The sequence below is a fragment of the Syzygium oleosum genome, unplaced genomic scaffold (genome assembly GCF_021117445.2).
Source record: "Syzygium oleosum isolate NSW1041296 unplaced genomic scaffold, Sole_v2.1 Sole_v2.03, whole genome shotgun sequence".
Lineage (NCBI taxonomy): Eukaryota > Viridiplantae > Streptophyta > Magnoliopsida > Myrtales > Myrtaceae > Syzygium > Syzygium oleosum.
In genome coordinates, this window is record NW_026607487.1 from 20,520,794 (window position 1) to 20,535,497 (window position 14,704).

Below are 14,704 nucleotides of genomic sequence, written 5' to 3' on the forward strand. Positions count from 1 at the left end.
TATAACTTTCTTTTGATATAATTTGTTTTAAATTTAGATAATATTTGAAGTTTTGGTGGGAAAGCAAAACGTTAGGTTAAAAAATAAAGAACAAAAACTCAACCAAATAGGCAAGATCCATAGTTATTCGGCTAGTCTGATTAAGAAGATGAGATAGATGGCCATGTTAGAAGGGGCTTTGGCTCCTGTGAAACTGAAGAAACGGAGGGATTGGGGATTGTACTATTTTCAGAATCATGTCTCGTGATTTAAAAGATTAGCTGTCATCACAATGTTAATCATTGATGACGAAATCGTTCTAGAAGAACCAATTATGATATCATATCTTAATCATAAAACAAAGTGAGTGCGGTGCCCTTGATTTCACACGGACCACTGAGCGAGCTAGCTCTATGTTAATATTTATGCCCCCACCTTTCATGATTTGTTTTTATGATGTCACAATGCAACGAGACTGAGACCCACTCCGGACTGTCTTTCGCATTTCCCAAGAGAGGCTAATGCCTCGCGCTTAGCTTCTTGAATGGATTTTACGAGACAATTATATAGATTCAACCTTACGATTGGTCCATCGTGATCCGCGTAAAGATGATTGAAATCAGGCTCAGTAAGTGAACGAAATCGAAATCGAAAGTTACATTTACCCTTAACAGTGGTCTGTCTTTGAGATTTTCTTGGATGGTCGATCTGTCGTTTGCGATGAACAAAGAAAGGAGTTCCTCAATCATTTCGGAATATGAGCTCGTAACCTTAGGATACCTTGGCAATTCAATGCTGTTCTCGCCACTCACGATTTACCATAGAATGATTCATAGAATGAAGTGCGAATTTTGATAGGTGCAGGTGCTAATAGCTAGCTCATTGAATATTCAACAATTAGTGGGTCGAAGATGGAAGGGCAGGAATGATAAACAGCTTATTGGCGAAGGATCAAGAAAAGAGAGAGATGATCTTTCTCAAAGATTTCGAGTGCATGTGGGTCAAATATCCCAAAACGTATGTAGGTTAAGCAATTATGGGCGAAGGAAGTGAGAGAAATTGGACATGTACAGTGGAAGTACGTGGGCTACGCCAACAAGTGCCGAGAAGATCGCATGTCATGTTATGTATCTGCACTAATCAAAGCTACATGTTCACATCCCAAAGCATCCAATTTCTCCTCAAAGTTTAGCCTTCACTCGCAACCAGGCAAGGATAGAAGAATATGGAGGCAGCCGTCCACTATGCAATCACTCAATTCTAAAATATGTGGACCATATAAAGATATAAACAAAGTCAAGATCAGTGAAACACCACAGCCATTTACAGCTCAAGACAATAACTATGATCCAGAAAGTACTACGATACGACTCGAGAACTTCGATCCTTCTCATGGGACTTGCTTCTGAACAAGGTCAAGCACAGAGATTAATTGAAAACATAAAGGACCACAACCCTCTTACACATCAAGCAGCATCTTGGTCCAACCCGAAATTGACTCCACAGCTGATCTCACCGCTTTAAATGCCGGTGATGACATTTTCTCCTTCATGTAACAGACTGGATGAGTTTTGCGCGCCTCCCTTAGTTGGACCCGATTCACAGAAAGTTCACTGCATGCCTCGGGCTTGGCAGTACCACTGTAAGCCTCACAGATGTAGCTCATAAAGTTTTCATAATCCTGCAGGAAGACATATGGAATGAGACAGCTTACTCTTAGACTCCGAAAAGAAGATACAAATCTTTGCATTAAGCATAATTCCTCACCATGAGAAGAAATGATTCCAATATTAACAAACAAAGATATAAGACTTACGTCATAAAGCGGCTTCCCATCCACCACGACCCAAGGAACATACTGATGAGGAGGCTGAAGTGCATTTGTTTCAGCCGCATATCCCAGCTCAAGCTGTAGATCAGTTAAAAGAGGATACTTGAGGATAGCCTCAAGTGCCAGCCACATATTTTGTGCATAACGTAACCAGCAAACTGTTTCAGAAAATAAAATTGTATATGCTTTAACTAGGCAGTGTGTAGAACTACTCACTGATTAACCTGTAAAACCCAAGAGATCATGCAATTCTTGTTTTTGTTAGTCTATATAAGACTACTATGCAATTAACTTGGTGCAGTTACATATCACTTTTTTTCTGGAATAAAAGATCAGAAATACAAGGTCAACTAGGGCTATATAAAATAAGAGATGATAATGTAGTATGCAAAGTTAAAAAGACTGCGATTTTCCATTGCAAGTGCAAAAAAATAATTCAATCGTGAACTTTAATTGATTCCCAATTATCTAATCGCTACAACATTCTCTCCCAATAACAAAGTGCTCCGGTGCTAAATGAAGATATAAGGGAAGCATTGATCAGAAGCAGGCATCAATGCCTTCTAAGTTTACCACAGTTATAGGTCCAAGTGTTGAAATCAGAATTCAGGTGAAGTACTAACAGATTTCCGCATCTCATCATTACTCAATTTATCAAAGTTACATATTATGGCAGATGTTCATTTAGTTTCCAAGGTTAAACAAAAAAATATGATCTACGCCAATGCAGAAAAAACAGTACCTCCTCAGAACACAGTTGAATCTAGCTGTACTTTTAGATTCTACGCCATGGACTACTTACAGCATATATTCTCACATACGGAGACAAAAATGTCAAGACAAACACGCATAATCTAGTGGAAACGGTAGCAGATAAATGGCGTAAAACTAACCTCCTTCCCTCGTCCGCCGGCATAACAATCAGAGACGAGTTTTGAATCCAATCCTAAAGGCTCAAAGCAGGATTCCCACTGGGTGTGATCGTGCGAAAACACCAACTTCTCAATGCAATAGATAAGAGGAAAATGCTCGTTCTGCAGTAAGAGATCCACAATAACCAACTTATAAGAAAGCTGCATGGATAAACATACATCAAACACCAATCTCCTTATTGACTATACCACACGATGACTGCGTAACCAGCATTGAATATTTACACCTGTGCCATGCACTTAAAGGTCTGAAGCCACATCAGGATGGGTTGCGAATTGCAATGGTCATGATTAGTATCTAATTTGCAGAAATATGAACTCTCTGAATTCAGGAAAACCCAGGATTTCTGTAAGGTAGTGAAGAGAGCAACAGCAAGGACATGTCTACCAGACTCCATGACATTATTCGTTCTTAAAGACAAAGGCTGCCATGGTACCGCACAACATGGTAAATGTGCAAAGTCAATTCCTGTTAGAATAATTAAATATTAAATTACGCATTCATCTAACAGCTTAAACTTTTAACTTTGAGAACAGTTGACAGTGGTCCCACCAAACAAATCTCATAGTCCCACAAATTAAAGCGCTAGAAACTAACGAAGAATGGACTAAACGAGAGCTGATTCATACCAAATCAGGCCAGATGTCAATCGCACACGCTTCCACGGTGTTGAGCAAGCACTCCGAAGGTCCATGCTGCAACAGTTACAAGAGCAGCATAAGCTAGACAGGACAGAAAATGAAAGAACTGCATATCACTGAATTGATAAAACTCGAGATACCGAAGACACTAATAAAAATAAAGAAAGCTCATCCAAATTAGTGGAGTCCAGATATTCATAAATATTAAGAGCATCACCAAAGATAGAAAAAATGGCCGAAATTGCAAGCCGTGACCTGGCAATCAAAGGTGGCGTTGCCTTTCGTTTTGGCATTGCCCCACGGAACGAGGCGAAGCTCGACATGGGAGATGAGGCCGCTGTCGAAGATCTTGGCGAGGTGGTTGACGACGAAATTGGCGCTGTAAGGGCAAAGGGACTCGTAATACAAACCCAAGGACACTTTGTGGGAGGAGCCCGAAGGTAAGGCGATTTCGGAAGATGAAGAAGGAGAGAAGAGACTGATCAAGCACAGGCATGTCAGAAGAGAGGGGGCTAGGTAAGACCCAGAAGGCATGTTGGATCGCATCGACGATGAGCTGATTGTTTGACGATTTGAGGCTGCGTCGGGTCCAGAACTGCCGCTGCGGGAGAGAGAAGAAGAAGAAGAAGGTGGGGGGCAGTTATGGAATGATAAGGGAGGGAGGCCACGTGAACCTGCCAAGTCGGAGAGGCAACAGAGACGTGCGACGACGAGGATGCGACGAGCGTTCGCGATCCACAGGTGACCGTCGGCCAGAACGACGATTGTCGAAATTCAGCGAGACCCAACAAACAAAAAATGGCAAAAAGGGAAATCGGACCTGGCAAGAGATGGTGTCGTTGACCCCGATGCGGGCGTTGCCGTAAGGGACGAGCTTGAGATCGAGGTGGGAGACGAGGCCGTTGTCGAACACCTTAGGGAGATAGTTGACGATGAAGTTGGAGCAATATGGGCAGAGGGTCTCGTAGTAGAGCGCCAGCTCCACTTTGTCTCCCTCTCGACCGGAACCGGCGACCGCCAACGGGCTAACCAACAACATCAACCACGAACAGGTCCAGATGGTGCCCCGGAGACGGGTCGATCGGTTCTCCATCATTCGCGACTGCACAGGATCTGGCAAAGCCGCCACGCGAGATGCAACCCCACCAACTCAAAGCCGCCCGGGTCCCCGCTAATTCCCCTGGGCCTATTGCACATAATTGCTTAAGTAGTACTCCCTCCCCCAAAGAAAACATCTCCTCCTCACACGGACACACCTATTGGAAATATCACGGTCGCCCAAATGCACCTAGCCCGATTTCCGGCTTTGGGTGGATCTATTATAGTTACGCAGCATCTTAAACGCGGTTGGACGATCATGGCGCGGATCACTTAAGAGGATCGAGTACACACTGCGGGTCACATCTTAACAAGCGAATATCGGCAATGAAATCATTGCTAGGACCGAGCAAGAAAGATGACGTTGAAAGACTTTAAGGAGTTTCCCAGGATGCATCTCAGTTTCCAAGACAGTAAGATTGCATTGGATTATTCACCCATTTGTCCGGTGCACTGGCAATTCATCCATTGACTCCATTACTCGTTACGACATTAGTACAGCGTTACCACAAGACATAGCTAGGATACATCACAGCATATGCTGGTTTCCAAGAATTCTCTGGGATAATATGTTCATGAAATGAAGCCCTTGCTCTTTAAGCTCTCCACGGAATCCTTGATGATTTGTTCCATGGGGATAAACTCCAATCCCAAGTCCATCAGCTTCTTAGCTCCGTTCTTCGTCCTCAATAACCCTGGCTGAGTATCCTTGGGTAATCTATCGAGACACAGAATACAAAGTTTAGCAACATAAGCCACGTACAGATCCTACAGAAGTCATCCTGTGCGGTACTACTAGACTACTGGTGACAGAGACGAAACGGGCACAACATAGACTGCAAACAGAAGCATCTGCATCAGAACCTTCCAATCAATTTCGGCAACAGCAATTAACATACAAGGGTGAAGATTCTTTAGAAACAGTCTAGAAGCTGCTAATAAGAAAGTTTTGCCCAGTTCTAATGAAAAATTATAGGCAGGCAGTTAAGCATCTTATTAGTATCCAAGTTATCTGAACTTGACCAGTGAGGGAAGCTGTCTCTTGTCTATCAGATAAAACTTTGAAACCCATAGGAAACATGAAAGCCTTTAAGGCAACACAAAAGCCCAACGAAATTCTGGGTATTCAAAATCAGTATACAAGAAATGATGGGGACAATCTATTTGATAGCCAACTGTTTCAGGTTACAACTAGTAAGGCATGACTCAATCGTAGAAGGCATATCAAAAAATTCAAATTGCTCCGATTCTAAGACCAAAACACTCTCCTAGTAAACCTTTGTCCTACAAGAAAAGAAAATAAAAATGAACATTAGAACTACAAGTCCGAGAGATGTATCTGAAGATCCTGATGCAGATTTAAAAAAGAATTGGAACTCCGGCATGAGCCTGGAGTAGAACTGTTTTGCATGCGAGGGGAGTCAAATTAGTTACTCGTTACCTTGGCAAGTTATATTCAGGGTAAAGCTCAGCAACCTTGGCCACAAAATCACCATAATGTGATATAGCTTCCACGCACAAGTGCCTTCCTTTGGCTGATGCATTCTCGTAAACCAGAATGTGTGCTAAGGCAACGTCTTTAAAATGGACAGATCCCATGAAAAAGTCTTGGTATGTTTCAGTGCATCCTGTGGAAAGGTTGAATTGCTTATTAAGATTAACACTGATTCAATATGTGGAAGTAAAAGGTGTCATGTTCAGAAGATTGGACTACTAGACATATCTCCATCACATTATGCAAGTCTCCTTCAAATATCTAGTACTCTAGCTGAGGGAATGATGCATTGCTGGGATTAATATTTGGTTCATGACATCATATCAACTATCAACCATTGTCGTGTAAACTTAACACAAGCAAAAGCATATACTCTTGTTTGTAGTATTTGGCAGAAGCATAGTGCTTGCCCAACATTCTTTAAGATTATTATTTAAGCCAATTAAGTCACCAGAAGCAGGTGAAAGATATGATAATCTAGCCTAGCATCCAACGGAAATAATAAGAAGAAAACTTAAGAAGTGGTGCATCATAGATAACTGAATTTATGCCTATGAACTTTCGAAAGGAAATCTCTAAGCTTACAAATGGACGTGGATTCGTTTCCTTAGTTATGGTACAAAACTTGGGATTTTAACCTCTCAGCATTGATTTTACATCCACTCAAACGTAGAAAGATCAACTTTCCTATATGGCAATATTGACAAATGCAGACAACCAGAGATGCAGCGGATGATAATCACATCAAAGTTCTGAATAGCTGAAGAAAGTTACCCTGAAGAAGGCGCACGAGCATCAACATGCTTGCATTGAGTCTTGGGGGGATGACAGGACCCATGACCGTTCCAGGATTCACCACAACCACATCTAATCCATTCTCCTTAGCAAAGTCCCAAGCAGTCTTTTCGGCAAGTGTTTTGGAAGCGGGATACCACAACTAGCTCTCAAACAGGGAAAACCAAAGTCACATACAGTGGAATGGGCACTCCCATACAGCTTACACTTGATGAACAACAAAAGAAACTCATAGGACTACAGAGCCACTGAAAGGGTCAAATTAACTCACCCCATTCTGCTTGCAGTAGTCAACATCAGTCCAACAATCTTCAGCCTTCACTTGATCAGCAGGCCAAGAAGGGCTGGGCGTGATGGCGGAGATAGAGGACGTCACCACCACGCGCCGAACCCCGACTTCTTTAGCCGCTGTCAAGACGTTGATTGTTCCTTTAATGGCCGGGTCCAAAAGCTCCTTCTGCCGAATGACCCAAAAAAAGTAACCCCGTGAAATTCACAATGCAAGGGTGCCAAAAGGGCATCCGCCTATGTAAATTAGACGGCGGAGGAGAAGAGAACCTCGGGGTCGCGGACTTGGTCGACGATGCAGGGAGAGGCGAGGTGGAAGACGCCGGCGCAACCGCGGACGGCGGCGAGGATGGAATCGTATCGGAGGAGGTCCATGCAGAAGAGGCGGAGACGGGAGTCCGCTCCCGGTAGAGCTTGTAGATGCTTCGTCTCAGCATCATCATCTGCAAAAGGGAGAAATCCAGTTGGTGGGTCACGAGCCAGGTCTCGAATAGAATGTGAAGTAATAATAGAATGAATTGAGTAGATGGCATCGCGAAAGGACAGAGGAAGAGAGAGTAAACCGAGATTTTGGACGGTGGCGTGGACGATGTAACCGCGCTCGAGGAGGAGGCGGACGAGCCACGAGCCGATGCAGCCGCTACCGCCGGTGACGCACACTACCTCTCCCTGCTTCGACATTCTGGAATTTGCTGCTGACCAACCTGGGGTTTGGCGACGTTTGTACTGGAAACCGACGGACGGATTACGTTAAGGGCCCGTTTGGTAACGTGCCAAATAGTAAAAATTTCTGTTCTTTTGTTCCCAGAAATAGTTTGGGAACAGAAATGCATTTGGTAAACTTTTTGTTCCTCGGCACATTTTGCAAAAATTTGTGCCGAGAAGCAATTTGGAAGAGAAACGAAGTAAAAAAGTTCTTCTTGTTTTCAAGCACAATTTGAGAATCAGTTTTTTTCTTCTTTTTTCTTTTTTTCTTTTCTTATTTTGTGGTGTTGTTCTTGAGCCGGCCGGCGACGGCCAGCCCCCTGGCCGGCGCGAGGGCGTCACGGCCCTCGTCGGCCGCCGGCGGAGGCGAGGGTCGCCTCGCCGCGAGGGCGAGGGCTGGACCCTCGCAGCCTGGGCGAGGCGGCCTCGCCCAGATCGAGCGAGGCCGAGCCTCGCCGTCGGTCGCGACGGCGAGGTCGGCCTCGCCCGCAGACGGCGAGGCTCGGCCGCCCAGTGGCGAGGGTCCGCCTCGCCCTCGCCGGCGAGGGCGACCCTCGCCTCGCCGGCGGCCGGCGAGGTCCGTGACGCCCTCGCCGGCCCTGGGCGTGGCCGGCCGCGGCGGCGACGGCGACCGGCCATGGCCAAAGAAGAAAGTAAAAAAAAAAAAAAAATTTAAACAATTCAAAATATTATTAAAATATTATTTGGGAACGAAATTTTGGGTAGTTACCAAACGCATTTCGTTCTTTTCTACTCTAGGAATAGAAATTTTGGACATTTATCAAACGCCTTCAAATACTCAGAAATTGTTTCCGGGCACAGAATAAAAAAAAATCATTTCTGTTCAGAAATAGCGCCCGGGCACAGAATGGTATTCATGCGCACCCTAAATATCACTCATCGCTTTCTGTCCGGGTTTCTATCTGGGCCTATGCTCTACGGGTCTTCTCATGTTCGGGATTTATGTCGCGTCTGCATCGCTTGCTACACGGGTTTATATGTCGGGCCTATCGTCTACAGGTCACATGTTTTTTTCACAGTCATTTCCTGTCTGCAAACTCCCTTCGTCGGTCAAATTTCGCACATAGATTGTTTACGAACTTCATATATTTGTGATCACTCTTTGTCAAACGACTATGTTCTTATTTTGAACTTCCAAAAAGATCAAAAACGGTAATTTTAGTCCGGCGATTGAATAACGGATGGAGCAGAAAGCCCATCCCACATTTTATTCCTCCTTTTTTTCTTTTTTTTGGCCCAGACATGAGTCATTGCCCGAGGTGAAAATTTGGTCAGTTAGCTCGTGGAGGAGCTCTGACGAAGCCTCAAGATGCATGAACACGTAATCCCCCATCAAGGAAGGTGGAAGAAGCACTCGGCCGGCTAAAATGTGCACGTACGCCCACTATAGCCGACCGATTGCTTCTATATATATATATTATCCAGTGCTTTGATACCAATTGATACGTGCTCTCTCTCTCACAGCTAAATTCGGTGGCATATTTTGATTGAGAAAGATAATAGCCGAAAGAATATAAAGCAACCTCCAAACCTAGAAAGTAACTTAGTCTTCTGAGATCTTTCATTTCAAACTGCTAACTGAGATAATTCTGGAGTTTTGTAATGTTGGTATGATTATCGTCAACATATGATAGTAGAAGAATATGCCCACGAAATATTTGTTGAACGAAGAGAGCATCGTTACGGGGATTAGATCTAAAGCCGAAACGTTTCATGGTGGAACTGAACTTACAGTATTATGTTTGAGGAGCCTGCTTCAGTCCATATAATGCTCTACGTAATCGACATTCTTTATTAGAAGTAGGAGTGTGCCCAGGAGGAGGTTCATATATACTTCATCGGTAAGATTGCCATTATGGAAGGCATTTTTTCCATATGGAATAGAGGCCATTGCTTAATAGATGCAACAACAAGAAGACTTTGAACAAAAAGTAAGACTTGTAACTGGAGCAAAGGTCTCGTTGTAGTCAATCTCATACTATTGAGTAAAGTTTTTTGCTACTAGTCGAGCTTTGAAGCGTTCCGCCGTACCACCTGCCTTGGTTTTGATTTTATGCACCCATTTACAACCTATAGTAGATTTACCAAGAGGCAAATCAACCAAATACCAAGTATGAAATTTGGCTAACGCGTGCAACTCATCCATCATTGCTTGTTGTCAAAAAGAATCAGTATGAACTTCTCCATATGTACGAGACTCGTGGAAAGAAGCAATAGTAGAATAACAATGAAAGTCACAAAACTGAACAGAAGGTTGACTTACACGGGTGGAACAAATAGGAGAAGGGGGAACGATCAAGTATGGAGAATCTATGAATGGTATAGACATGTCAAAAGCTACCGAAGTCGAATCATAGGAGCTACCTACATCAACAGTAGGGGAAGACAACTTTGAAGAGGAAGGTTCAAGTGTGCTATTTTTAGGAAATAGATCCACGGAAAGATTGGTAAAGAAGAGAGTAATAGAAAAGGAGTTGAAAGGATGAAGTGATAAGAATATCTTATGTTCCCAAAAGGTAACACGATGAGATATACGAAGACAATGAGAGACAAGAACCCAACATCGACACCATTTGTGCTTAATGCCATACCTGAGGAAATAACATAGACGAGCACGAGGCTCTAACTTTGTGCGTTCCTTCGGAAGAAGATGGTCAAAATAAGTACTGCGAAAGACTCAAAGGAGATTGTAATTAGGAATATTGCCATACAAGCGCTCATATGAAGATGTATTACCTATAGTAGGTGACGAAGTACAATTAGTAGTTTATATAGTAGCACGAGAAGCCTCTCCCCAAAACTGTTCTAGATAATTAGCTAAGATGAGGAAAGTGTGTACAACATCTAAGATGCGTTTACATTTAAGCTCTACTTGACCATTTCGTTGGTAAGTTTCCAGACAAGAACGATGAATAATAGTACATTTTGAGAAATAACTCTAAGAAACTCTGTGTCTCTATATTCCATGGCATCATCAGTATGAAAAATCTCGATATCTCGAGAAAATTGTGTTTTGATTATGGCAACTAAATCACGATAGATACTAGCCAATTCACATCGATTTTTCATAAGATAAAGTCATGTATAACGAAAATGATCATTCACATAAATCACAAAATAGCAACATCCTCCCATAAATCCTCCCATAGTGAGAGTTAGAGATGGGCCCCAAATGTTAAAATAAATTAAATCAAAGGGAGCATAAGAGACGGGCATGATGTTTTCCCAATTTACATGGCAAGCAATCAAAGTGTTTATTGTCAACAAAACCTAGATGACCACAAAAAATCACAAGGCTTAATCTAGAAAAGAAAAAACATGGCCCAAATGAGAATGCCAAGTTTCAGATGATGGGCAGTACAGATCGTAAGAGCATACAATAGCTTGAAGAAGATAAGTTTGAATAGGTGTCCCACTTTACGGCTTGTCCCAATTATCTATCCTGTTCGTGGATCTTATACATGACAACCATTAAAAGAGAAGTGAATGTTAAGATTAAATTCACATAATTGTCCCACATATATTAAGTTTAAGGAAAGTTTAGGAACTAACAAAGTGTTTAAATGTTTCCTATGTGACTAACTATCATCCGCGAGCTATCACCTGTATAAATTGTAGGTTTTTATGAAAGTAATGACTTTGACTTGAACAAATTGGAGTTCAAAGTCATGTGATTGCAACATGTAGAATCAAAGAACCATGAATTAGTACTACCTTGAGTCACAAATAGAGTATAAGTGCTGGTGACATAGTAGCTAGAAGTGCCATATTCGCAAAAAAGGAACGTGGATCCTCTAAAGATAAAGTAACATATGAGTTGTTAGCAGAACCCTCGATAGTAACAGCAGTGGTGGATGAGCATGCAGGTGGACTATATTGAGATCGGTTGTTTGTTCCTATAGGTTGCCTAAGTTGTTGTCAATAGCAATTAGATGCAAGATGACCAGTTCGGTGACCGTACATACAATATGGTTTGAGTGATGAGGAAGAAGTAGTGGTGGCAAGCATTGTGTTTGTAGGAGTGGACAAAATAGGGCGATGCGCCTTCAAAGTAGCAAGCCGAGTCTTCTTAATTGATAATTCCAAGACAACTGCCTTGAGACGAGGTAACGAATCTCGATGAGGAAGTGAAGCTCACACAAGCTGAAACTTATCATTAAATACCATTAGTGCATAATACGCATATGATCACGATATTAAGAAAACTTACAAGCATTAGCAACTGCGTCCCGTTGCGCCTCAGATAAGGCTAATCGATCCCAAATAGCATGCATAGAGGACAAAAATTGTTGATAGATTGACCTATCTCTTGATGCATGCGATGCAAATTCCCTAAAAGCTGATATTGATAGGTAATATCCAAGGTGGAATATTGGCCGACAAGCAAATCCCATGCATCATTTGTTGTATTGAGGTGACTAAATTGAAGCCTTATAGATGAAATCCAAGTGTTTTGAAACCACATTAAGATCCGATGATTCTTGTTGTCCTATTCCTCTAAACATGTACCGGTTTGGGGTTTTACCCTATGTTTGTCACAAATGTATTAATTTGTGGTTTTTTATATTAATTAATTTAATATAGGGTAAATTTGTCATAAATGTACCAATTTGGGGTTTTTGGTGGTTAAAAAATTAGTTTGGGATAAATTTGTCACAAGTATACTAGTTTAAGGTTTTTTGTAATATTAAGGGAAAATGACACAAATAGTCCCTGAACTTTGACCCAATGTGCAATTTGGTCCCTGAACTTTTAATTTGTTCAATGTAGTCCCTGAACTTTAACCTAATGTTCAATTTGGTTCCTGAACTTTTGATTTGTTCAATGTGGTCCCTGAACTTTTAATATGTGTTCAATTTAGTCCTTGAACTATTTGAAAATGTTCAATATAGTCCTTCCATTAATTCAAGTGCAGGGACTATATTGAATATTTTTATATAGTTCAGGGACTAAATTGAACACATATTAAAAGTTCAGGGACCACATTGAACAAATTAAAAGTTCAGGGACTAAATTGAACATTATGTTAAAGTTCATGGACTACATTGAATAAATTAAAAATTCAGGACAAATTGCACATTAAGTCAAAGTTCAGGGACTATTTGTGTCATTATCCCTAATATTAACCCTATTTTATATATGTCACTCTCCAAGATAATGGAATATTGTAAAGCTGGGTAGATATATTAAGTAGGGGTGTGCAATGAGAACCACCTGAATCGGGAACAACCTGAATTGGACCAGACTGGCTAGTTTCAAAGATGCCAGTCCGGTTCCCAATTCCATAAAATTGAAATCAATAATGGGCGGTTTAGTTTCCACTTCTAAGGTGGGATCGACCGGACTGGATCAATTTTTTCATAGAGAAATAAAAATGAACTTTTTTGCTTCATCTTCTTCATCTCCATAGAGTCTCAACCTCCACACATATCGCTATTCCCCTACCTAGCGCATGGCCACATGATTCCGCATCTAGTAGCTCTCCTTCCATGGACTCACCCTAACCGTGTTGGTCACTCCAAAGAACCTCCCCCTCCTTAACCTTCTCCTCTCCACCCAAACCTCCATCCAGATCCTCATCGGGTCCGTTTGGTTCGACTTTTGGGAAATGCCATTGGGGTAATGCAGATACCTTTAGGCTAAAGGGGTTTTCTAAAATGTAAGTAGTATTTGGTAAGTGTTTTTTAAAATTAACTTGGGCTGAAGGACTTTTGCTATTATTTATAAAAAAAAAAAGGTTCCGGTGGAGCTTAACTACTGGCCACCGCCGCCTGGGGTCGTGCAACCCTCACGACCGTCGCCTGAGGGTTGCACAACCCCAGGCGGCAGTCACCAGGGTTGTGCGACCCCTAGGCCATGGTCGCTGGGGTCGAGCTAGCCCTCAGGCGGCGGTCGCCGGCTGCCGGACCTACCTCTGGGAAGATGAACGGTCGCGATGAACAGTTACATTCCGAAAATGCAACTTCTCAAGGCACCTCCACCCTTGCATTGGCCAAAAGTCCTTTGGAGAACATTCCAAATGCAATTGCATTTCCCTAACGTGAGTAAAAAAAGTTGCCAAACACCATATGTCTATCAAACAGCATTTTCCCAAGGTTGCTTTCTAAGGCATCTTTCAATTACAGTTTACCAAATGGTTTTTACATCTCACCAAACCCATTTAAGCTAAAGGCCTTTGCATTTTTCCAAAAGCTTTCCCCAAAAGCTGAACCAAACGCACCCATCCTCCCCTTTCCTCCCCACCGCAAACTTCGACTAGGAGTCGAGAACGTCTGCAACATTGTTCACTTCAGCAACGTCCCCATCATCTCTGCCCTCCGCCTCCCCTCGCCCAATTGTTCACCTCCCACCCCAACCTTCCCGTGGCTGTGCACTCTGACTTCTTCCTCGACTAGACCCTCGATTTGGCCGACAAGCTCCACGTCCACACAGTTTCGTTGGATTGCTCGAGAATTGAACCAAATCATTCGACTTCCTCCTCGGCTAGACCCTCAATTTGGCCAACAAGCGCCACGTCCACCAGTTTGGTTGAATCGCTCAGGAACAGGGTTAGATTGGTCGATCTAGTTCTAGGACTAGGTGATTCGGTTCCAAGTTCTAGAAACTAGGAACTGATCCTTCTGCTCTGATTCCCATTTCTGAGCGATTGGGAACCAATCGCTTCTAGTATCTCGAGGGAATAAATCTTAGCACTCTGTAGGTCAATAAATAAGTTAAAAAGTATCCTTTTAGCCAAAGAAAATGCGCAGCACTTAACTATTTACCGATCTATCCTGAATTGACCGTGTAAATGAGAGAGGAGAAAAGTAAACGCAACAAGTGGCAAAAGGTCAAAAAAATATAAATGCAAATAGTGGGGAATACGGGGGTCAATTGTGTATTTAAGCAAAAAAAGGGGGTCATTAGTTTAGCGCTCCG

At 42.5% G+C, this 14,704-nt stretch overlaps 2 protein-coding genes across 3 annotated transcripts; both read right to left on the reverse strand.

The window, feature by feature from the left end:
• Window positions 1-1,237: 1,237 nt before the first annotated feature.
• Window positions 1,238-4,581, reverse strand: LOC115683817 (gamma-interferon-responsive lysosomal thiol protein). Of its 2 annotated transcripts, none has more exons than XM_030608434.2 (5): window positions 4,205-4,581; window positions 3,373-3,438; window positions 2,704-2,844; window positions 1,796-1,888; window positions 1,238-1,660 (listed from the first exon to the last, which is right to left on the reverse strand). In XM_030608434.2, exons 1-5 carry the CDS (start codon window positions 4,478-4,480, stop codon window positions 1,439-1,441), a joined length of 798 nt encoding a protein of 265 aa, XP_030464294.1. In that variant the 5' UTR covers window positions 4,481-4,581; the 3' UTR covers window positions 1,238-1,438. The 2 variants fall into 2 exon arrangements, with proteins under 2 accessions (XP_030464294.1, XP_030464292.1); XM_030608432.2 differs by lacking the exon at window positions 4,205-4,581 and adding an exon at window positions 3,640-4,176.
• Window positions 4,582-4,884: 303 nt separating this feature from the next.
• Window positions 4,885-7,792, reverse strand: LOC115683816 (cinnamoyl-CoA reductase CAD2). The gene is made up of 6 exons (XM_030608431.2): window positions 7,624-7,792; window positions 7,331-7,503; window positions 7,044-7,229; window positions 6,752-6,914; window positions 5,924-6,110; window positions 4,885-5,200 (listed from the first exon to the last, which is right to left on the reverse strand). The coding sequence occupies exons 1-6, from the start codon at window positions 7,739-7,741 to the stop codon at window positions 5,056-5,058; spliced, it is 972 nt and encodes a 323-aa protein (XP_030464291.1). The 5' UTR covers window positions 7,742-7,792; the 3' UTR covers window positions 4,885-5,055.
• Between the last annotated feature and the right edge of the window lie 6,912 nt (window positions 7,793-14,704).

Coding starts and splice junctions, on each gene's coding strand:
- LOC115683817 (XM_030608432.2), bottom strand. CDS start 3,930: ATGCGATCCAACATGCCTTCTGGGTCTTACCTAGCCCCCTCTCTTCTG. Junction 3,439..3,639: donor ACGCCACCTTTGATTGCCAG/GTCACGGCTTGC, acceptor TAACTGTTGCAG/CATGGACCTTCGGAGTGCTT. Junction 1,661..1,795: donor ATGGGAAGCCGCTTTATGAC/GTAAGTCTTATA, acceptor GTCTTCCTGCAG/GATTATGAAAACTTTATGAG.
- LOC115683816 (XM_030608431.2), bottom strand. CDS start 7,741: ATGTCGAAGCAGGGAGAGGTAGTGTGCGTCACCGGCGGTAGCGGCTGC. Junction 7,504..7,623: donor CGCCACCGTCCAAAATCTCG/GTTTACTCTCTC, acceptor TCCCTTTTGCAG/ATGATGATGCTGAGACGAAG. Junction 5,201..5,923: donor CCTGAATATAACTTGCCAAG/GTAACGAGTAAC, acceptor GTGTCTCGATAG/ATTACCCAAGGATACTCAGC.